This window comes from Vanacampus margaritifer, chromosome 8 (genome assembly GCF_051991255.1).
Source record: "Vanacampus margaritifer isolate UIUO_Vmar chromosome 8, RoL_Vmar_1.0, whole genome shotgun sequence".
Taxonomy (NCBI): Eukaryota; Metazoa; Chordata; class Actinopteri; order Syngnathiformes; family Syngnathidae; genus Vanacampus; species Vanacampus margaritifer.
In genome coordinates this window covers 13224103-13245978 of record NC_135439.1, presented here as the reverse complement: position 1 = coordinate 13245978, position 21876 = coordinate 13224103, and the positions used below count along the sequence as shown (strand labels likewise).

The 21876-nt window shown below is 39.8% G+C and overlaps 1 protein-coding gene across 7 annotated transcripts in view; it reads left to right on the top strand.

Annotated features, from left to right (window-relative positions):
* LOC144057003 (inositol 1,4,5-trisphosphate-gated calcium channel ITPR1) overlaps positions 1-21876 on the top strand; it is an 85174-nt gene that overhangs the window by 16715 nt on the left and 46583 nt on the right. For 3 of the 7 annotated variants that reach the window (XM_077574192.1, XM_077574189.1, XM_077574188.1), the window contains exons 7-40: positions 392-490; positions 981-1064; positions 1564-1710; positions 1801-1896; positions 2119-2163; positions 2892-3046; positions 3308-3407; positions 4216-4376; positions 4455-4596; positions 4692-4850; positions 5328-5500; positions 6201-6320; positions 7167-7361; positions 7439-7690; positions 7780-7921; positions 8026-8179; positions 8288-8478; positions 8559-8691; positions 8758-8812; positions 8895-9060; positions 9140-9295; positions 9670-9744; positions 9838-9975; positions 10057-10182; positions 10254-10454; positions 10539-10790; positions 11343-11468; positions 11548-11676; positions 12200-12217; positions 14268-14294; positions 15018-15138; positions 15286-15470; positions 15551-15699; positions 15771-15882. In XM_077574192.1, the coding sequence (XP_077430318.1) occupies positions 392-490; positions 981-1064; positions 1564-1710; positions 1801-1896; positions 2119-2163; positions 2892-3046; positions 3308-3407; positions 4216-4376; positions 4455-4596; positions 4692-4850; positions 5328-5500; positions 6201-6320; positions 7167-7361; positions 7439-7690; positions 7780-7921; positions 8026-8179; positions 8288-8478; positions 8559-8691; positions 8758-8812; positions 8895-9060; positions 9140-9295; positions 9670-9744; positions 9838-9975; positions 10057-10182; positions 10254-10454; positions 10539-10790; positions 11343-11468; positions 11548-11676; positions 12200-12217; positions 14268-14294; positions 15018-15138; positions 15286-15470; positions 15551-15699; positions 15771-15882 (4584 nt within the window). Of the gene's footprint in view, positions 1-391; positions 491-980; positions 1065-1563; positions 1711-1800; positions 1897-2118; positions 2164-2891; positions 3047-3307; positions 3408-4215; positions 4377-4454; positions 4597-4691; positions 4851-5327; positions 5501-6200; positions 6321-7166; positions 7362-7438; positions 7691-7779; positions 7922-8025; positions 8180-8287; positions 8479-8558; positions 8692-8757; positions 8813-8894; positions 9061-9139; positions 9296-9669; positions 9745-9837; positions 9976-10056; positions 10183-10253; positions 10455-10538; positions 10791-11342; positions 11469-11547; positions 11677-12199; positions 12218-14267; positions 14295-15017; positions 15139-15285; positions 15471-15550; positions 15700-15770; positions 15883-16936; positions 16973-21876 lie in introns of all 7 variants that reach the window. The other 4 variants (XM_077574191.1, XM_077574190.1, XM_077574187.1 and 1 more) reach the window with 3 other exon arrangements.

Sequence of the window (21876 nt, the reverse complement as noted above, 5' to 3'; positions counted from 1 at the left end):
ACACACACACACACACAAACTTCAGTCAGTGTGCACATGACCCAAGTGTATGAGTCACCAATCAGATTGCAAAGATCTACTATATCCCTCCATGAAGCTCTGCCAGCCCACAGTAGGATTTCACCTGGTCACGAATCTCTTGTTGGCCCGATCACGGTGTTAATAAGCAGCTCGCATAAGCTCCTCCCAGACTCATTTGAGCTATTACAGGAGCTCTGATTATCAACTTGAACCTCACAAGATACTCATTGCTTCATGCGGTAGTTGTCTTTTGAGAAATTATGTATGTTAAAGGTTAATAAAATCCACATCACTGTTAGCAACAAGGACGGCTTTCTTTTTCTTTTTTTTCTTATGTATTGAATGTTGGTGGTGTTTTGTGTGATGACAGGTGGTGATTGGCGACAAAGTGGTGTTGAACCCAGTGAACGCCGGCCAGCCACTCCACGCCAGCACACACCAGCTCGTGGATAACCCAGGATGCAACGAGGTCTGGTGGCGCTGATGCGTCTCATCTCAAGCCCTTTGATTTCTCTGTGGGCGTGTTTGGCTGTAGAGAATCTATTTTTAACACATTACTGCTGCTCGGATATCAGCCAGCTGATAGAAAAGCCGCCACCTCTCACTGTGTGCTCACAATGTTGCGATTTTTCTCTTGTATCACTGTTTCTTTTTAACTCCTACAAACATCTATTCACAAAAAGATGGTTATTTATAGTTGTACTGTTTATAAGTTGTTCTCATTAACTTCTTACCCACAGGGCCACTTCCTTTTTTTTTCTTTGGCACTTTGCTACTAAAATAGAAACGTTTAAAGGAAATAATTGATGTACTGTATTGGGCATCAGAAAAAAAACATTCCCAGTTGATCTATATAAACTGCATGGAATGGCGAATGAATCAATTTAGAATACTACACACGTGGATGATTTTTAGATGATCCCTTCAGTGACATCAGACTCTCGTTTTTTTCTTTTAAGGTGAATTCAGTCAACTGTAACACAAGCTGGAAGATCGTCTTGTTCATGAAATGGAGTGACAATCAGGAGATCGTCCTAAAAGGGGTTTGTTGAATGGCAGCATTGTCATTACTTTTTTTTTTTTTTTTTTTTTAGATAATACATGTATGTTATTATTGTCAGCATTGTCAGTCACAGTATTATTTGGATCACATTCAAAAATCCCAACAAGGGCCAAAATACAGTTTGTATCCAAACATTTTAAATTAAATGGTGACTTTATTCTCACATGACATTGTACATTGTGGAAGACAATTTTACAACTTCACCCAATGTGATTAATCATATTTCTTGTCAGGCTATACAGATATCATGTCTGGTATGTTGTCGTATCTTATAGTTCGGGCCTTATTACAATGTTTCTCATCAAGAATAACTTACAAAACTAGTATCAGTCCATGCTAATTGAATGTAAGTCTATAAAGCTTATGACGCATCTTGTAAATCCACAACACTATGTTTTTCCCTGAGTAATTACCTTTTACTGTTCAGCTGTAAATAGCCAATAATAATAATAATAAAAATGCATTGGGCTTCTGTCCAGGGCGATGTGGTACGCTTGTTTCATGCAGAGCAGGAAAAATTCCTCACTTGCGATGACCACAGAAAGAAACAATACGTGTTTCTTCGCACCACTGGACGGCAGTCAGCTACCTCAGCAACCAGCAGCAAAGCCCTTTGGGAAATAGAGGTGAGGGGGGGGGGGGGTGATGTCTGGACAGTGCCGTGTCACTGTTCAACAAATCCTACGCTTATAACAGTTTAACTGTGTATACATCAGGTTGTACAACATGATCCCTGCCGAGGGGGTGCAGGCTACTGGAACAGTCTGTTCAGGTTTAAACATCTGGCCACTGGACATTACCTTGCTGCAGAGGTCAGTCCACCACAAGGCAGTGTAACATACTGTCATTTGTCAAATTAAATTTTGATCTCGAGAAGTCAAACCTCAATAGAATACTGTCGATAAAATGATTGTTGCAGTACAGGAATTCCCAAAAAATTAAATGATGAATTATTAATATTCCGTGTGTATTGATGGATATTCAATGAATTTATATTGTGAATTGTATTACCTATGTGTTTTGTGTATTTAAAGGTGAATCCAGAATATGAAGAGGAGGGTCTGGAGTCACGCCCATCAGTAAGAGCCACATTTAAGTCGTTTCACTCTTATAACATGTGTGCAAAACTGTCTTCAAACAAACACTAAAAGTTGAACAAGACCGGCTTTTGTTAAGATTCTTAATTACAACACTTACTTTTTGGCTATTACATTACTGTAGTGTGTTTTCATTTGTGGGTTACTGATGACCAGCAGATGGCAGTGATTGACTGATAATGTTTTTTCACTGTTCAAGATTCTTAGTGTTCTTGATGTGGCACTCACTGCATCCATTAGGGGGGAAAAAAATGTATCCCAAAAAATGATAGCATTTATTGTTGTTTGAGTAGAAGATGTATGGCCTATGTAGTTAGCTACAAAATGTATGTAATTAGATTATGCAAGTATTCCTACTAATGCAGGCTATCTATTGTAGTTAAGGTTACTAGCCTCATGAAACTTAACTAACTTAAAGTTTGTTTCACATAAAGGCTTTCTTGCAAACAACCCTGCTTATTAATGTAATTATTTGACTTTTAACACGGCCAGTTACATTGTGTTTAGTGAAGCATTTGTTTTGTTGTCAGAACAATAATGCTTTTATTTATTACATTTCCTGCTGTCCACACTTAATTCCTAGAAATCCTCTCACGGTATTAAAGCAGGAATCCCTTTTGCTGACAAAGCTGCTTACCTTTGTTTTCCATAAAATGTGGCATTGGAAGATTGTGTTTCTTTTTGCTACATTACATGTTTTCTGCTTGCAGCTGGATTCGGAGCAAGAGGCCTTGCGGGCCCGTTTGAGAAATGTACAGGATAAAGTCATGTACACACTTGTCTCCGTTCCTGATGGAAATGACATTTCTTCAATATTTGAGTTGGACCCGACCACGTTAAGAGGAGGAGACTCACTCGTACCCAGGTACTCTAATAAATGAGTGTATTAAGTTGACCTAATGTGATTTATAGGAGCACATAATTCTCCTGTTATGCTTCATGTGTAACCTATTGACCTGACCTTGTTTCTCCATCATGTTGCGCAACATGTTCATAAGTGCACATTGCCTTTGTTTATATTTAGCTTATATTTCACTTGCCTTCAGACTTAACTGGCTGTCTTTGGTTATATAGTAGTAGCAAAATGAAGTATTAATACATTGAAAATATGAGAATGTAATTTCAGGAATTCATACGTGCGCCTCAGACACCTGTGCACCAACACATGGGTTCACAGCACCAACCAACCCATTGACAAAGAGGAGGAAAAACCTGTCATGCTTCGTGTAAGTGTAGAAAGTTGATTAAAAGATGTGATCACACTGGAATGATTTAAATAACTCAATTATTGGGATAGAAGAAATTAATGTTATTAATGTTGGGTCACAGTCTCTATTTTAGTTCATCACAAAGTTGGTTGATGGGGTACAAATCGAGGCCCTCATTTTCTTCCACAACAAACTCACCCAACCTTGTGTTATGAAATGTAATGGGGCACAGTCATAAATTTCCTAATGGAACAGAAAAGGGCTACAAATTTGGAAGCGTAGATTTCCCCCAAGTGGCAGCACAGTGGCTGACTGGTTAGCACGTCCGCCTCCCAGTGCTGAGGACGTGAGATCGAATCCGGGCTTCGGCCTTCCTGGGTGGAGTTTGCATGTTCTCCCCGTGCTTGCGTGGGTTTTCACCGGGTACTCCGGTTTCCTCCCACATTCCAAAGACATGCATGGCAGGTTAATTGAACACTCCAAATTGTCCATAGGTGTGATTGTGAGTATGGTTGTTTGTCTCTGTGTGCCCTGTGATTGGCTGGCAACCAGTTCAGGGTGTACCCTGCCTACTGCCCGAAGCCAGCTGGGATAGGCTCCAGCACCCCCGCGACCCTTGTGAGGAAAAGCGGTCAAGAAAATGGATGGATGGATGGATGGATTTCCCCAAGTTCAATTAGCTGTTTTTTGATCGATCAATTAGTTGATTAAGAGTTGTTTCAATACTTCATCCATAGTCTAATGTCCATTGGCTCTTGTTATTGGACTCACATCTTTATGAGTCTATATTCGTCTCTGACATCCCGTATACCTTTGCTAATGACAGATTGGAACGTCTGCACTGAAAGAGGACAAAGAGGCCTTTGCAATTGTGCCCGTCTCCCCAGCTGAAGTGCGAGACCTTGACTTTGCCAACGATGCCAGTAAAGTGCTGGCCTCTATTGCTGGGAAGCTTGAAAAGGGCACCATCACACAGAACGAGAGAAGGTATAAAGCCGAGATGAGTCATAATTCAATCTTAAATTTGAAATTTGCTGATTTTTTCCTCTTTGCATGGACAACCAGAGCAGTTACAAAACTTCTAGAAGATCTGGTGTTCTTTGTTGTTGACATTCCTAACAACGGACAGGATGTTCTTGAGATTACGGTCAACAAACCAAACAGAGAAAGGCAAAAACTCATGAGAGAACAGAATATTCTTAAACAGGTACTAATTCAGCACTTTGTGGCGAGGAAATTCTTGTCTGGTAGCACCTTTTATGAGATCTCATAGACATGTTCAAACCCTCTTCCTGGATTCAGATCTTCAAGCTGCTTCAGGCCCCCTTTACTGACAGCGGTGATGGCCCAATGCTTCGATTGGAGGAGCTCGCTGACCAGCGTCATGCCCCCTTCAGACACATTTGCCGACTCTGTTACCGGGTTTTGCGTCACTCCCAACAGGACTACCGCAAGAACCAGGTACAGGGTTTCTGATCTAGGGGTTTTGCGTTCTGGATTTGTGAGTGACCTGGCATAACTTTTACTTGCAGCTGCTGTGTCTGCTGATGTGCCTTCCAGTAACTCAATAGTCGTTGGCCTTTTTTTCTTTAGCAGCACTAATGTGTTTAGCAAAATAAATTTCTAAGAATCTTTGACGTGGAATTGAATGACTCATAATTGTGCCTTTTTCCATTTCCAAGGCTCTTTAGCAATTAGTATTATAATACAAATATCCAAAAATATAGTCGGCTGCAGATCCTAGAACTAGTAAAATCATTCATTCATTTTTGAAGCCTTTCTTTTACATGAAACCGAGGGGAATTTAGAATGGACTTGTTTAAGGTTGAAAAATCGCTGACTTAACGAATCAAGAGATACAGTATCTCAAAGTATTATTTTGTAAATCTCAGGTCAAGGGGTGACTTGCACTCATTGTCTGCCGGTTTTCATCCACAGGAGTACATAGCCAAGCAATTTCGCTTCATGCAGAAACAAATTGGCTATGATGTTCTGGCAGAAGACACTATCACAGCTCTCCTCCATAACAACCGCAAGTTACTGGAGAAACACATTACTGCTGCAGAGATTGACACGTTTGTCAGCCTGGTCCGCAAGAACCGTGAGCCCAGGTTGGTAAAGTGGTTCTGTGTGGTGAACCAACCAGAACGGAAAGGCATTGATTTGATTTCCATTTCCATTTCCATGGAGATATTTGTTTGCAGAAATTGATTTGATACTTTTTCAGGAGGAATGATTTATGTTGCTTATTTTGTTTATCAGAGATGAAAAGTAACGAAGTACAAATACTCTGTTACTTTACTTGAGTAGTTTTTTCAGTACTTTTTACTTTTATCCGTTACATTTTAACAAGCAGCGTCAATGTCTCCTGGCTCCGCCAATCAAATGGAGCGTACATGCCAGTACTACATCCCAGCTTGTGATTGGCTCTACGACACGCGATCACATGACGTGCAATTTGCTAGATTAGAACCCTTAAATATGAGGGCAATGTGCGTCGTCACTACAGAGGATAATTTCAACTTGATAGCAAAGCAGCAAGTCAATTGGCAGATGTATCCCCAGTTTTGCTCCATTTTAGCTAATATCTTTCAATTTGACATAGGTGGAAATATACTTTTTACTTTTACTTGTCAAGTACATTTCAGACCCTGTACTTTTGTACTTTTACTTGAGTAATTATTTGAGTGAGTACTTTTACTTTTACCAAAGTTGTTTTTTACACAAGTACATGTACTTTTAATCAAGTAGAGAATATCAGTACTTTTCCCCATCTCTGTTGTATATGAAGTATGATTTGTGTCTGTCTAGGTTCTTGGACTACTTGTCGGACTTGTGTGTCTCCATGAATAAGTCCATTCCTGTGACACAGGAGCTAATTTGCAATGCTGTGCTGGATCCAGCTAATGGAGACATTCTAATTGAAACTAAGTAAGTGTCCCCTCATCTAAAAGGGACCCCAAATGAGCTGATTTTAGATCAAGGGTGTAATTAATTGGAATTATTAAGCTATAATGAAATGCAATAACAAAAAGGCAAAATGCCAGGAAAGATGTGCATTGTATATCCACCTAAACATGTGAATCTAAGTCAGCAGTAGTGGTGAAATGATTCACAGTTTACAAATAAAGTGATAAAATGTTTGTTTCAAAAAAAATTATAATAATCTAAATAAATTATTTTAAAAACTATTGTAATACTAATAATTGGATCATCAAACGTGACATGAAATCTTCATACCTTTTAACTTATTCACTCTCAGCCATTTTCACTGAAGCAACCCCCTTCGCTCCCGGCTGTTTTACTGGATATTGACTGATTTTGCAAGGCCCACAGAATGTTGTTTTATTGCTATAAAAGCATGGAACCTACCAAAAGAAATTTAGGAAAAAGAGTATATTTCTATCTGTTTCTGTTTTGCAGCAATTAGCATTAGAATATAGTTTCATCATTATTCACAAACCTGTTGAAAACACTGGGGAAAAGAGCATGTTGCAACATGGCCCTGGTTGATCTCTTATACTCTGCTGCCACCTGCTGGCCGTTTTTTGTAATAAATACCATTGCTTTAAGCGTTCTCTTCAGTTTAGAGGCTGCATCAAAGCCTTCTGTATGCTCTAGCATAAAAACGTATAAATCAGTTTTTGGGACAATGGTAATATTTAAAATAAAACGTTTTTATACGTCTTTTGGAGCAAATGAGTTAATCACTAGTTGCCAGCCAGTGTATCTTTATCATTTTCCTAAGTTCTTCTTCTTTACACTTTCCGGCTGCAGACTAGTGCTGTCAAGATTTGCGATTGAAGGGGAAGTACTTGGAGACAACTCTGAGGAGTCGGAGGAAGATGAGGAAGAGGTGTGGTTGTTCTGGAAGGACAGCAATAAAGAGATCCGCAGCAAAAGCATCAGGGAGTTAGCCCAGGATGCCAAGGAGGGTCAAAAGGAGGACCAGGAGGTGATCAGTTACTATAGGTAGTTATTGGCCTTTTTTTTTCTCCGAGGGAAATCCTTTTAAGGTTTATTGCATGGTAACCGTTACCCTTTTGTAGGTACCAGCTGAACCTCTTTGCCAGGATGTGTTTGGACAGGCAGTACCTGGCAATTAACAAGATCTCTGGCCAGCTGGATGTAGACTTGATCTTGCGCTGTATGTCAGATGAAGACTTACCTTATGACCTGCGAGCCTCATTTTGCCGCATGATGCTGCACATGCATGTAGACCGCGACCCACAGGAACAGGTTACGCCCGTCAAATACGCACGCCTGTGGTCGGAGATCCCATCTGAAATTGCCATTGATGAGTGAGTTAATGGCCAGATTATGACAATAATGTGCACATTGTCATGTTTTAGTTTTTATTCACGCTTTTATTATTATGACCTTCATGTAGTTATGACAATGACGGAACATCTAAAGATGAAATTAAGGAGCGATTCTCACAGACGATGGAGTTTGTTGAGAACTACCTCAGAGATGTGGTTTGTCAGAGCTTTCCTTTTGCAGATAAAGAAAAGAATAAGCTCACTTTTGAGGTGAGTTTTACCAATTTGGCATTTAAAATACTTTTACGATCATGGCACGCATTCTGGGGGAAAAAAAAGCAACAAAGTGATAACTTCCTATTTCTTTTTTTTAGGTGGTGAATTTGTCTAGGAATCTGATTTATTTTGGCTTCTACAACTTCAGTGACTTACTAAGACTCACTAAGATCCTGCTAGCTATTCTAGACTGTGTCCATGTGAGCACAGTTTTTTCCTTCAACAAGCTGGAAAAGGAAGATGAGAGCAAAGGTATGAAACACAGATTGTGTGGGTAGCCTGTAGGAGGGCGAAATAACTAACAGAAGAATGTTTTTTTTTCTTCTGTTGGTTGTATCTTGTTTGTGTATGTTATATCAGGTAGTAATGTGATAAGGTCCATTCATGGCGTTGGGGAGCTGATGTCTCAGGTCGTCCTTCGAGGTAGTGGCTTTCTTCCCACAACATCAAATAGCAGCTCCAATGGGGACACTGTCAAGTCCCAGACTGAACCAGAGAAACAGGATATTTTGGTCATGGACACCAAGCTGAAGATCATTGAGATCCTACAGGTACTTGACAAGCAATGGCAATGACACCCGTGAATAAATTGGAATAGTATGACTCATTCATGATTTGCTCTCCTACACAGTTCATCTTAAATGTTCGCCTGGACTATAGAATCTCCTGTCTGCTGTCCATCTTTAAGAGGGAGTTTGACGAGAGCAACTCCCAAGGTGAATTATCTGTAACTGGAACAGTTGAAGGTCCAAACAATATGCCAGGTGAGATTCATCTTTTGCACATAGAAATTGATATGGCCAGTGGTTTTACTAGTTGTGCCAATTTAGGAGCGTTGGATTTTGAACACATAGAAGAGCAGGCAGAAGGAATATTTGGTGGAAGGTGATCACACTTTCAATATACAGTAGCAGTTAGAAATCAAAGCAATATGGGTCAGTTTAATCATTTTTGTGTGTGCGACCAGTGAAGAGAACACCCCCTTGGACCTGGACGATCATGGCGGACGGACTTTCCTGAGAGTCCTTCTCCACTTGACCATGCACGACTATCCCCCTCTGGTTTCCCGGGCTCTCCAACTGCTGTTTCGGCACTTCAGTCAAAGGCAGGAGGTTCTACAGGCGTTTAAGCAGGTATTGTCCGACATTACGCACAAAAAAATCCGTCTGCTCTTTACTACGTTATTGATCCTTCTTTTGAACATTTCACCAGGTCCAGTTGCTGGTCACCAGCCAAGACGTGGAAAACTACAAACAAATTAAGTTCGACCTGGACCAACTGCGCTCCATCGTGGAGAAGTCGGAGCTTTGGGTGTATAAAAGGCAGGGTCCAGATGAGGTCTTGGCCACTGAGTCTGAGCATAAAAAGGTATCAACAAATGTGGATTCAACACTGAAAACACAAACACAACACTGATAGACAATGGTTTAAGTTAGGCTTCTTCCATAAATATGATGTAATGAAAGAAGCATGTTTTTCTGTAGTGTCAAAGTTCTGACAGGTGAAGAGTTCAGGGAATGTCATATATATTTTTTAAAAAGGTTGTTTACCCACAAATATGGCAAATGTTATTTTTTTAATTTTTTTTACTGTTGTCATGCCACCTCATGCCGAGAGTCAAATTTATGTGTCCTTCATATGTGCATACTTATAACAGGTTTGCTCTAAGATCACTTGTAATCCTGATTCCAGGTTTAAATAACCCACATGGACCTTGTTCTTTTGTGTATTATCTATTGTAGGGTGAATCTGGAGGAAGTGAAAAGCCAAGCAAACCGGAGAGCACCAGCAGTTACAACTACAGGGTTGTAAAAGAGGTAACCATCATCCATCAAAAGTGGTTACCAATCAAACAAGATGTTTGGTGTTTTTTTTTTTTTCAAACATTGATCACCTCTCTCCTTCATTAGATCCTCCTACGCCTCTGCAGGCTTTGTGTCCAGGAGGGCCAGTCAGGTAGGAAGAGCAAGAAGCAGCAACAGAGGTTACTGCGGAACATGGGGGCTCATGCTGTTGTCCTTGAGCTACTACAGATCCCTTATGAAAAGGTGTCTGTGACCTACTACTTGGTAATCTATTAGGTCTTTTGGTGTAAATAAATAAGTCAAACATTTTTGTTTTCACTCTAGGGTGAAGATTTACGCATGCAGGACATTATGAGGTTAGCTCATCAGTTCCTGCAAAACTTCTGCGCAGGGAACCAGCAGAATCAAGCTCTGCTTCACAAGCACATTAATCTGTTCCTCAACCCCGGGGTGAGCTATCATTGCGCCGATGGCAAGTCCCAGAGTTTAAAGCCATGCGTGCAACATCTTATGCTTTTCAGATTTTGGAAGCCATCACCATGCAGCACATTTTCATGAACAACTTCCAGTTGTGCAGCGAAATCAACGAGCGTGTGGTTCAACATTTTGTCCACTGCATTGAGACGCACGGACGCAACGTCCAATACCTCAAATTTCTGCAGACTATTGTCAAAGCAGAGAATAAATTCATCAAAAAGTGTCAGGACATCGTTATGGCCGAGGTGAAATACTGTTTGCATCTGTTAGCATCTGTCCTGGTTGATGTTTTGTCCTCATGCAAGCTTTTGTTTTTTGTTATTGCACAGCTGGTGAATGCGGGCGAAGACGTTTTGGTCTTCTATAATGATCGCGCCTCCTTTCAAACACTGGTACAGATGATGCGATCAGAGCGGGATCGTATGGATGAGAACAGTCCACTGATGTACCACATTCACCTGGTGGAGCTTTTAGCCGTCTGCACGGAAGGCAAGAATGTCTACACTGAGATCAAATGTAACTCGCTGCTACCACTGGATGACATTGTGCGAGTGGTGACCAATGAGGACTGCATCCCAGAGGTGAGTTGAACAGAAATAGATTGTGAAGAGGGTCTTCTGCCCAGATTTAGTCATAACTGTTTTAATTTATTTATTTCCTCAGTAGAACTTTTATCTGTGGATGTGTCTTTGTGAGTGCTGTCGCAATTTCTGCTCGTGCCGGCATGTCTGGGGAGCCTCCTCTATTTCCACAACAATAGACAATTTGTCTGTGGTTGAAGTCAATGTTTTAGTATGATGTTTTTAAAGTATCTCATGTCCGGTGAACTCCGGGTGGGCTGTTTCCTGGGGGCGTTGTGGTACCGCCCTTCAAGATAGTATAAGAATGTTGTAAGTCCTCTGAAATCTTCGCACTTGTGAGAGGCTGCAGCCATTGTCTGGAACTCACTTGTGCCCGGAATATTCTGTAGAAATAAAAGCTTCGAAGTGACTGTTCAACGATCTCCAGCCTGCATTCGGATAACCAACATTCTCACTGCCCGAAAGAAAACGAACACGCAGAATAGAAATATCCTTTTCTTCAACAATTGCTCACATATTATTGCACTAAAATGTCTCGTTGCACCCCTCTAGGTCAAAATTGCTTATATCAACTTCCTAAACCACTGCTATGTGGACACTGAGGTTGAAATGAAGGAAATCTACACTTCCAACCACATGTGGAAACTCTTTGAGAACTTCCTAGTTGACATTTGCAGAGTAGGTAACGTCTGTAGTGATTCAATAGATCAGGAAATCAAATGTGCATCAACTGAGAAGAATTTGTTTTCGTTTACAGGTGTGCAACAATACGAGCGATCGTAAACATGCGGACACCATCCTGGAGCGCTACGTGACTGAGACTGTCATGAGTATCGTCACCACTTTTTTTAGTTCACCCTTTTCTGACCAGAGCACTACCTTGCAGGTATGAAATCAATACCATGCAAACAACTGTAACATTCATTTCAGTCCAATTTCCATTCACAGGAAGTTGCAAGAATATTAGGCCCAAGCACAACTCAATTTTTTTCTATAGCTGCATTTTGTGTCATACTGTACTAAAGGTTCCTTTTTTCTAAATAAATAATGTAAAAATTTGAATGACCAAATTCCGGCATATGCAGCCAGTGGATATGCATGTAATTTTGAAACCGGTTTTGAATAAGATCTCTTTATTTAATAATAAAGCTGTCAAACATCCTGCATAGTAAAACTGAATAGTGAAGACCCTGCTTTCCATGGATCATCCTGCCCAGCACGTCAGACATATATATCCGTGTTCTCCTATTCCACTGAGTTTCAGGTGTCTATCATTAAGAGGAGTGAATGGCTTTTCCAAGAAGCACAGTTAACATGAGACGAGCTCTGCTAGATTAGATTTATGTGTTTCTCTCGCTTAATAACAGTTACATAACCCTCAGTCTATTAATGTCTATGTTGCGCTACAGGCGGCCATCAGGCAGAATGTAAGTATGCCTATTAGTTCAACTCGTGTAATTAGAACTAAATAGTCCCACTTTGATCTTTAGGTTAGAACTGTGCTGTCCACTGCAGTGACCTTAGGTAATAGCATTGTCGGCTCCTATGAGTCTTTTTGCTATTTGGCAAATACAGTGCTGCCCTGAGATAAAAGTGACATGACTTGACTGGATTTTATTGAGATTCAAGCTGTCCGTCCAATTTTTTGCCCTGACTTACAAGCATAGACTTGCGATACGAGCGCTTTATGGTGGCAGTGACCTCAACTCAACACTCTTTAAATTAAGCAACAGTTTGGCAAAAAGTGAACAATAAAAAAAAAATGTATCCAAAAACTTGGCTTCAAGCTGTTTGGTGCCACTCACAGCTGAAGTTAACTGTCAAACTAAAGACGAAAAAAAGAAAATTACGCTTTGTGTATTTAAAGCAACACTAAGGAACTTTTACTTTATGTTGATTATGGAGGCGCCAAATGCACAAAAGCGATAATGTTTTGCCTGAAGGAAGACCACATTTCCCATGAGGACAAGTGCATTGCGTCGTTTTTTTAGCTCACCCATTCAAATTGACTTCCGTCTTTGTGACGAATGGGGAAAGCAGTCAGCACATTCAGAATTTTTTATGTGGCAGTGTTCCTACTTTCCTCCTCAAAGTTGCTTAGTGCCAGTAAAAATGATACAGACCCCATCAGGCCATGGCGAAGGTACCGTTCAACTAGTTTTAAGTCGATGTTTCATCAGAAGAGTTATGAAAATATTGTATTATGGTTGAAAAGTTCCTTAGTGCTACTTTAAAACAACCTTATCCTTCCTTAATGCTAACGCTAACGTTTTGGTGCTTTCATGGATTGAGCACAAACGGTGCAGTATGCACTGACAATATAACAGTGCTACATTTGTATATCCTTTATTCTGTGAAGAATGCCAAATATTAGTGTTTTACTGATGAGCTGAGAGAGAGTCGAGGCTTTATTAATACCACTTCTAGTAATACAGTTCTAGATAGAACACACCCTGCTACAATAAAATTGCTGCATCCAATCCAAGTAGGACTGCATGCAGCAGCCAATTATATTGCAATGGGGCATAGCCTGTCTGGAAATAAAGTGGAATTCATAATCATGCCCTAATGAACAGTGTGTCCATTTGTCTGTCTTTTAATACCCTCAAGTGGCCATGGCGGGCATACCAAGAGGAGCTGAAGTCGATTAATGTATTGTGACAAGAACGGTTTCATTCTATTTATGTCATTACTTTATGTTTTTATAAAGCGCAGCGGACACCTGTTATTTCGGGGGATAGGGACCAGGACCATTCCATTATACCTGCATTGAAAAACAAACACAGCAACACCCCCCCCCCCCCCCTAAAAAAAAGTATATAGATTGACAAAAATCTGTAAATATGTGAGTCCAGTTGACAATATAATGGATTGCTATTTTTCACAATTAAAATACACATTTCAACAATTTTGGTTGTTTTTTGGGGTAAGGCTGGAACTGGTTAATGCCATTTCCATTCATTTCAATGAGAAAAAATGATTTGAGTAATGAAAAGAAAATAACTCATCCTCAAGGCACCACTGTACAGGTTGAATCTGGTACTATCAAATGTAAAATATTTAATTTTGTTGATTTCATGCAGCCTGGCAATCTCTGGTATTTTAACATTTCCAGAAAATACTGCTTATGAACAACACGAGTACAAGTGTTCCCCTCCCGATCCATTGTTGTGCACCTTTTTGTAGTAGTCCTAGGTCTTGAGTGATACTTGCTCCATTCCTTGGCTATTTAAGGCCAGATTTACTAAGGGTTTGCACATGCAAAAAACAAGTGCAAACTTGATTTAGAAGACACGTTTGAATGACAAACTTAATTACGATACTAGGACGACATTCACATCTAAGCACCTTCTGATCTCATTAGGTAATTGATAATACATAAACATATTTGGCACTGCCATATACCATCTGTATGACACAACTTGTTTATTTTCAGTGCATGTTTCATTTCTTTCCTGCTTGTATCCTCTGCCACAGGCTTCTCTATTGGGGAAAATGTTCCAGGTATTTGTTTGATTTAATAAAGGTGGCGTGCAGATTACAGTTTTAGAGGCAGTGATATGACGAAAGATTTATGTAATATTGTTAAGCATCCTGGGTTGCTTCAAAGGCGATATATAAATCTAATGTATAATTTTTAGGGGTGTCGTGCGATTAAAATTTTTAATCATAATTAATCGCATGACTTCAATTGTTAACTTTAATGTTCAATAAAATATTTTTTTCATAAAAGTGGAAAAAATGTTAAACTAATAGAAGTATGGCTGCACCATTTAGTCATTGATACAGTCATTTCATAATAATTCATAAAATTGTGTTAAAATTTTAAAAATTAACTTTACTGTAAAAAAAACATTGGTGACAGCTCAGTGTATTTTTCTTTTCATAATAAGAGTTATCTAATCTTTAACATGAAGTAACTTGTGAAATTCTGCAAATGTTTTAAAATTGTCAAATGCAACCTGATCACAGTCTATGGCTAATTGGAACTGGCCATAGGTGTGAGTGTGAATGGTTGTTTGTTTATATGTGCCCTGCAATCTGCGACTAAGTCAGGGTGTACTTTCGCCCAAAGTCAGCTGAGATCGGCTGCAGCTCGCCCTCAACCCTAATGAGGACATGAGCGCTGGAGAAAAAGAATACATCGATTGTTATTATAATCATCATCTCTGCAGAGTGAAGAAACGACTTGATAGGAATTAAATAAGATGTTGTTTCTCTCCTCAGACCAGACAGCCAGTCTTTGTGCAGCTATTGCAGGCGGTGTTCAGGATCTACCACTGCAACTGGTTGTTCCCTGTCCAGAAAGGCTCTGTGGAGAATTGTATCAAAGTCCTGTCGGATGTTGGTAAGCTGAATGTCCGATCCTAAAAATCGAATAACCCTGCCCAAAAATAAATTCATACACATTCACATGGACATTTCAATGTATTCACTTCTTAAATGTGATATTTGGCACTGAGCTCTCTTGCTTTTTTTTGTGTGTCACTGTCAGCCAAAGGCAGAGCCATCGCCATCCCTGTAGACCTTGACAACCAAGTGAACAACTTGTTTGTGAAATCCAACAACATAGTGCAGAAAACGGCAATGAGCTGGAGACTGTCCGCTCGTAACGCCGCCCGAAGAGACTCTGTGGTGACAGCGTCACGTGACTACAGGAATATCATTGAACGGCTGCAGGTGCAGTGTGTGAACAGTATTGTGTGATTTTTTTTCCTCCAGATTCAAGCATGTGCTAACAATGTTTGTGCGGGATGCAGGACATTGTGTCAGCACTGGAGGACCGCCTGCGTCCGTTGGTCCAAGCCGAGTTGTCTGTCCTTGTGGACGTGTTGCATCGGCCTGAGCTGCTTTTCCCAGAAAACACCGACTCGCGCAAAAAGTGTGAAAGCGGAGGTTTCATCTGCAAGTAAGATATTAATAGCGATCGATTTTTGATTGGGGTAGAAATCAAAGATATTGATTAATGCAATTGTGTAGGCTGATCAAACACACCAAGCAGCTGCTGGAGGAAAATGAGGAGAGACTATGCATCAAAGTTCTACAAACACTCCGAGAGATGATGACTAAAGACCGCGGTTATGGAGAGAAGGTAGGAGATGGATGGCGCACTCATTTGTGCAGTCGTATAAAGAATTATAATTATGTCCTTTGTTTTTATTTTTTTTATTTTTTTGCGGTGTAGTGCTCTAGTCCTGAAAGCCTTTTGAATTTTTGGTATAGGACTATTATTGTATTGTATTTTAGGGTGTTGATATGTACCTAATGAAGTGGGCAGCATGTTTATGTGTGTCTGTAGATAATGCTCACTTTGGGTTTCACACAAACACAGCTCAAAACACAACATACTCTCTATAATACATTACTGCGCAAAAGTGTTAGGCGCCATTAAACTTGGCTGTTTTAACAATGCTATAATGAGCATCATATTTGTTCATAGTTTTATAGAATAGTAGATAGTTTATAGAAAACGATGAACAGATGGTGGTATTAATATAATTCTACCGGTTGTCATCATATTGACTTAAAAATAAATAAATCTGCCTTGTTATACAGATAATCACCAGAATTGAATAGTATTTTTTTGTCATAACATTTTTTTTTTTAACTACTTCAAATGACTGCTATGAAAAATGGAATTAAAGTGACCTACAATTTTTGTACAGTGCTATACATTAAGAAGCTGATGCACAGAAATGGAAGATTTTGTGACAAAAACAATATTTTTATCAACACAGGAGTGTTACTTGACTGTTAACAAAGAAAAACCTACAGTAAAGAATGAATATTTGGTTTCAATGTATGACGGGATGTTTGGACAAGGCATACACTGTGTTCCAAATTGTTGTCTAACAATACAATCAATTGTTCCCCCTATTTTGAAGGTCTTTCTATCCTTCAATCTTTGTCACATATCAGGACTTTCTCAGATATCTTTGCCGCCAACCCTACGCAAAATGTGACAAATTCAATCAGTGGCTAACATTCAACAGCAACAGAATTCACAAATACTCTTTTATGAGCCACTGAATTGGAGGAGTGTGTCCACATTACTCACATAACTAACATGTCACGCTGTGTTGTTGACCTCTGCTTGAGCTTCCTGGCCTGTTATTTAACCCTGCAAACCTTCTGCTCTCTTTCAGCTCAGGGCCTTTGATGATGAGATGGATATGCCTAAGGTTATTTCTTTTTTACTTATCCATTTGTGTCCTTGGGTCTTGTAGCTTCTGTTATATTTGTAGTGACTCTAGCTGCTGCTGAGGCTGCGTGCTGTAGTTAGTCTGAGTTCGGGATTTTTCCAATGTCGCAATTGTGGAAAACGGTCAACTTAAATGAAGCAAAGAGAGAATGGAACGACTGTATGTTGTGGTTGGCAGGGGATGTTTTGGGGGTGGGGGTTGGGGGTTATCCTCCAGAGCATTGCCACTATCATCACACAAGCATGTATCCACTGCAAACACTCCTTTGATGCAATGGGTTTCAATTGAATCATTTTACTGTTGTGTAAACAGACACATAGGTCAGTGCATCCCGGCATTATGAATGTGTCATCAAATAGATCCAAAATATAAGGTAAAGTAAAAGACATACAAAATATTTATTAATAAAGTTGGTAAATGGAGTATCTGTCATACCATGGCCCATTCAGACCGAATTTGAGAAAGATCCACAGCGCTCCCATGCTTTTCTTCCATACACCAGGTTGATGGTGTTTCCCCTGTATGTCCTCTCAGTGCCGATAGGGGGCACTGTGACCATGTGTGTGCGTGTGTCTGTGAGTGCGCGCGCGTATGCGTGCCATATGCACGTATTAATGAGTTGTGTGGAACTGTGACGACAGCGGCAGTCATTGAGGCTGTGTCCTAGTTTCCCCTGCCTGCAAACTGCACGATTCCTGGACCTCTTCCAACTCTGGGCTGAGGTTACATAAGAACCTGGTATTTTATCCCCCCCCCCCCCCCTCTCTCTCTCTCTTTCCTGGAACTCAGCCCCTCCGCTGCTGTGTGACCTTCAGCAGTAATTGTGGAGGATAAAAGTGCGCAGGAGCCATTTACCCATGCTGGGTGTGAGTGTATGTGTGCGTGCACCTGTGTCTAAAAAATGTGTTTGTGAGGATGCAAGGGGTGGAGGGTATTCGTTGGGGCATGAGAGTTTATCCCCCCCCCCCCCCCCCCACACACACACACACACACAACACACAACACATGCACACCTGTCATGTGCTGTATCTCTTGTCTCTGACATAAAAATGGCAGCGGTGCCGAAATGTATTTGCCCTGCCATGTGTCAGTCTGCATATTTCGAGTCTCTTCCTTGGCATGCAACATGCTACTAACCTGCAACACGAGTCTTTAACGGCAATAGAGGCTACTAAAGTCTTCCTGCTTCCACACATACACACAAGCAGATTTTTTGCATGTACTCACCAGTCACAACATTAGGTACCCCTGCACAATCTTGTGAAATTCAAGCCAGAGTGTAGAATTTAGTTGTCTAGTAGCCGTGCTAAGTGTGAAATATAATCATTAGGGGTGTCAAAATTAGTGTGTTGCTGTTGTCCTTTAACGCCGCTATTTATTTAATTATTTTAAATGTGCTTTTAATGACTGCCCCTTATTTGGAAAGTCCGTACTGGGGGAATTCCAGTCTCAATGCAGCAGACACGTCCACGTCAAAATTTAGCAGTAATAAATGTAATAATAACGCATATATTTGTGGAGACTGGGGTCAAGTTGTATTTTACAATTTTAAAAAATGTGCAGAATTTCACAAGTTACTTCATGTTAAAGATTAGATAGCTCTTCATATGAAAAGAAAAATGCACTGAGCTGTCGCCAGCGTCTTACAAATGCAATTATGCCGTCTAGTGGCAGAAAAATGACCTCAACACAAATCAATATAACACTTGTTTTTTTACAGTACAGTACATATTTTAAATTTTAACCCAATTTTATGAATTATTATGAAATTACTGCATAACATTTTTCCCACTTTTATGTCAAGAGTATGAAAACGTTTTATTATACATTTAGAACAGATCTAGTGAGTTAGCTATTGCAGTGATGCGATTAATGACGATTAAAAAATTTAATCGCCTGACCCCCCCCAATAATAATACCTAAATATTACTATTCTTGCAATTGAGGTGTTTCAGAAAAGATCCATGACTGGTTTTACAAAAGATATTTCACACCCGAACAAGTTTCCAACCCAACACAAGTTTTCCCCTTCAGTGTGAGCCAGACGATCAACTAGCATGTCTACAAAGAGATTTTTCGATGTTTGCTTTTGAGATAGACTGATATGTCTTTTTGTTTTTGTTTTTGTTTTTGTTTGAGTCAGGGCCGATACGATACTAATTATTAGTAGTTAAGGAGGCGATAACCGATATTTGGAGCTGATATTCATTTTCAGTAAAAGGGAAAATATTGGTGTCAAAATTTAACAACTCCAAACCTTAACTTTGTTGGAATGTCTTTCAACATAATGTTTATGGAGCAACTTTTCAGAATTGATATATATATATATATATATATATAATAAAAATAATAAAAAGTTAAATGAAAACTTAAATAAGGAAATAACTAGCTTTAATTTTCTGCAGTAAATTAAGTTTTTCAAAAATTTCAAAATAACTGAACGCCGAATATTGGCGGCAATAATCGGCCTGACTGAAAATTGGCCCATCCCTAGTCTGCTTTATTTTGTGTGGGGGAAGGGGCGACACATGTGTTGCAGGACAACTCGTCTGTAGCTCCTGGCCGAAAAGAATGAACATTTTTATGACGACGGGGCTGCGGAGGATCCTGGAAGAAACCTTCTGGAGTGCACGAAGGTGTGGCACACAAGACTGGGAAAGTTTCGGTAGACTCAATGGGGATTCTTTCTAAAACTTCCACAAGTCCTGGAACTTTTCTGACACTAACATCAAAAGATGTGTGAATGAAAAATATGAATGTAACTTAAGAGGAATTAAATATTTTCAGTGTCTCAATTTACGAAAGTGTTTGACAGCGATGTCACAATCAACATTGTATCATCACATCACATGAACTCTCAGACTTACATAAGGAGTTGAGCATACAGACTGTTGCGGTTTTTTTTTTTTACTCAAGTTTGCCTCTTCACCTTGTGTGTGTGCGTGTGCACGGCCGTGTGCGTGGTCACGGTCCTATTATGTAAGCCCTTATTTAGAGTAAGTCATGCCTTTCACCTCCCTTCTCCCTCACAAACATATCATGGGATCTGTTTTTCAGTTTTTATAAGATTTTGCTACATTAACTTGATTTATTCAGCTTTACCTTTTTTGGAGTGCAGATCAGTTGCAGTGCGCTTAAGAAGCAGGGTAGCGGTGAACACCAACGCTTCTGTGTCCCGCCACCATTTCATCCCCAGCACACAAAGAAACATTTGTTTCGGTAGTACTTTCAGGGACGTTTTTTTTTTGTCGAGTTCAACGGACGCTGCTGGTCACATATACGTCATTCTGTTGAACTAAGAGTTGTGATTGTAATTTGTAACCAAGGGGGTTTGTCCCGGGGAATTTCCAGTTTGGTAGAATGTGATGCAGTCAGGGCGGATGTGGCAGCTGTGAGGGGTTACGCGGTGGTGTCTGTGGTCAGAGTCCGACCATTAACTGAATACGTCTTTGCTGCATTTGCTGCTTCTGGATTTGATGTGGCGTCCATAGATTTGTTTTTGTGTGCAAAAGGAGCCAGTCAATTTTTTTTGTATTTCCTCACATAAGAGATGAAAATACAGTTTGCATTAGTAACAACAATAAATAAAGTATTCATTAATTAAAGTAATACTATATTTTATTATATTAGTGTGTCTTTGGCCATTTCTTAAAAATGAGAAATAGTAATTATAACTACAGACAAAGTGCAATTTCTGGAGGAATTGTGTGGGAATGCTAAATTAAAAAAAAAAAAAAAAAAGTGAAAATGACTAATCATTAATTGTAGACTAATGGTAAAAACAAACAAACTTGCAATCAGTCTAAGGTGGGTTTCGAACCATCGCCTCCTGTTTACCGGACAATGCGCTGCCTCACTACCCACTGACCCACAGCAGACTTGCTGTCATTGTTGAAGTCTTGTGAAATGGCATTAAAGGATTTCAATTTCAAAGTGTCCCATTGAAAATGAATGTGGAAAAGTTGATATTTAACGTTAAATTGTGTGAAAACTGTAAGTAATATGGAATCGGACAATATATTCCCAGGAAGGCGTGAAATTTTAAACCAAATTCAAACGGTGTAAATCAGATTTATTATGTGGGAGTTTTGCACGGCAAAAAAGTGTGGCGAATAAAATTTAATAAAAATGAATAAAATGCTGTTTCAGCTTTCCCACAATCATAAGCAGATAATTAAGATGTCCATCATTTAAGGAGTATGAGAGAGAGAAAAAACATAAATAGTGCCCGAGGTGATTTGGTGTTTTGCAGTGCGTTGGCGCAGTTTACAATCTTGAAAAATGCTCACCGGTAAATCAATTTGATTGTAAATGAGAGATTCATATTTTGTATGATCTCCCACAAGCTGCAGCTCAAGGAAACAACACTGACGTTGTATGTGCGTAATTAGCTCCTGACTTTGACTTGGACTGACAAGTTGAGTTGTGAAAGTGTCGGTGTTTGTTTTCTTTTCTTCTACTCTGTGTTTTCGTGACAGATGGCTGCTGTAAGCAGCTCTGTGTCACTGGTTTAGTGACCTGGTTCCTCTTGGATTGATTATGTAACTCTAACCCCTTCTGCCCCTCGCCTAGCCAAACCCCCGGCCTTCCCCTGCCTTTTTTACATAACTACTTATGTAGAGCATTGCCTCTTAGCACTTTAAGGCGTCTTATTGTACATACTGTACAGTAAATAATCATACTTCAAAGGGCCGCATAATCCCTTGTGTTTGCAAGCACCATCAAAGAACAAACACAATCCACAATGCAGAAAACACAATATCGTTTGATATTGTGAGTCATCATTATTGTTATTTGCTCATCCTTGACTTTTAAATGTAATGTGAGTCAGTGCTTGTTTTTATTTTATAATTCCTGTGGTGTTGACTTTGCAGACATCAAAC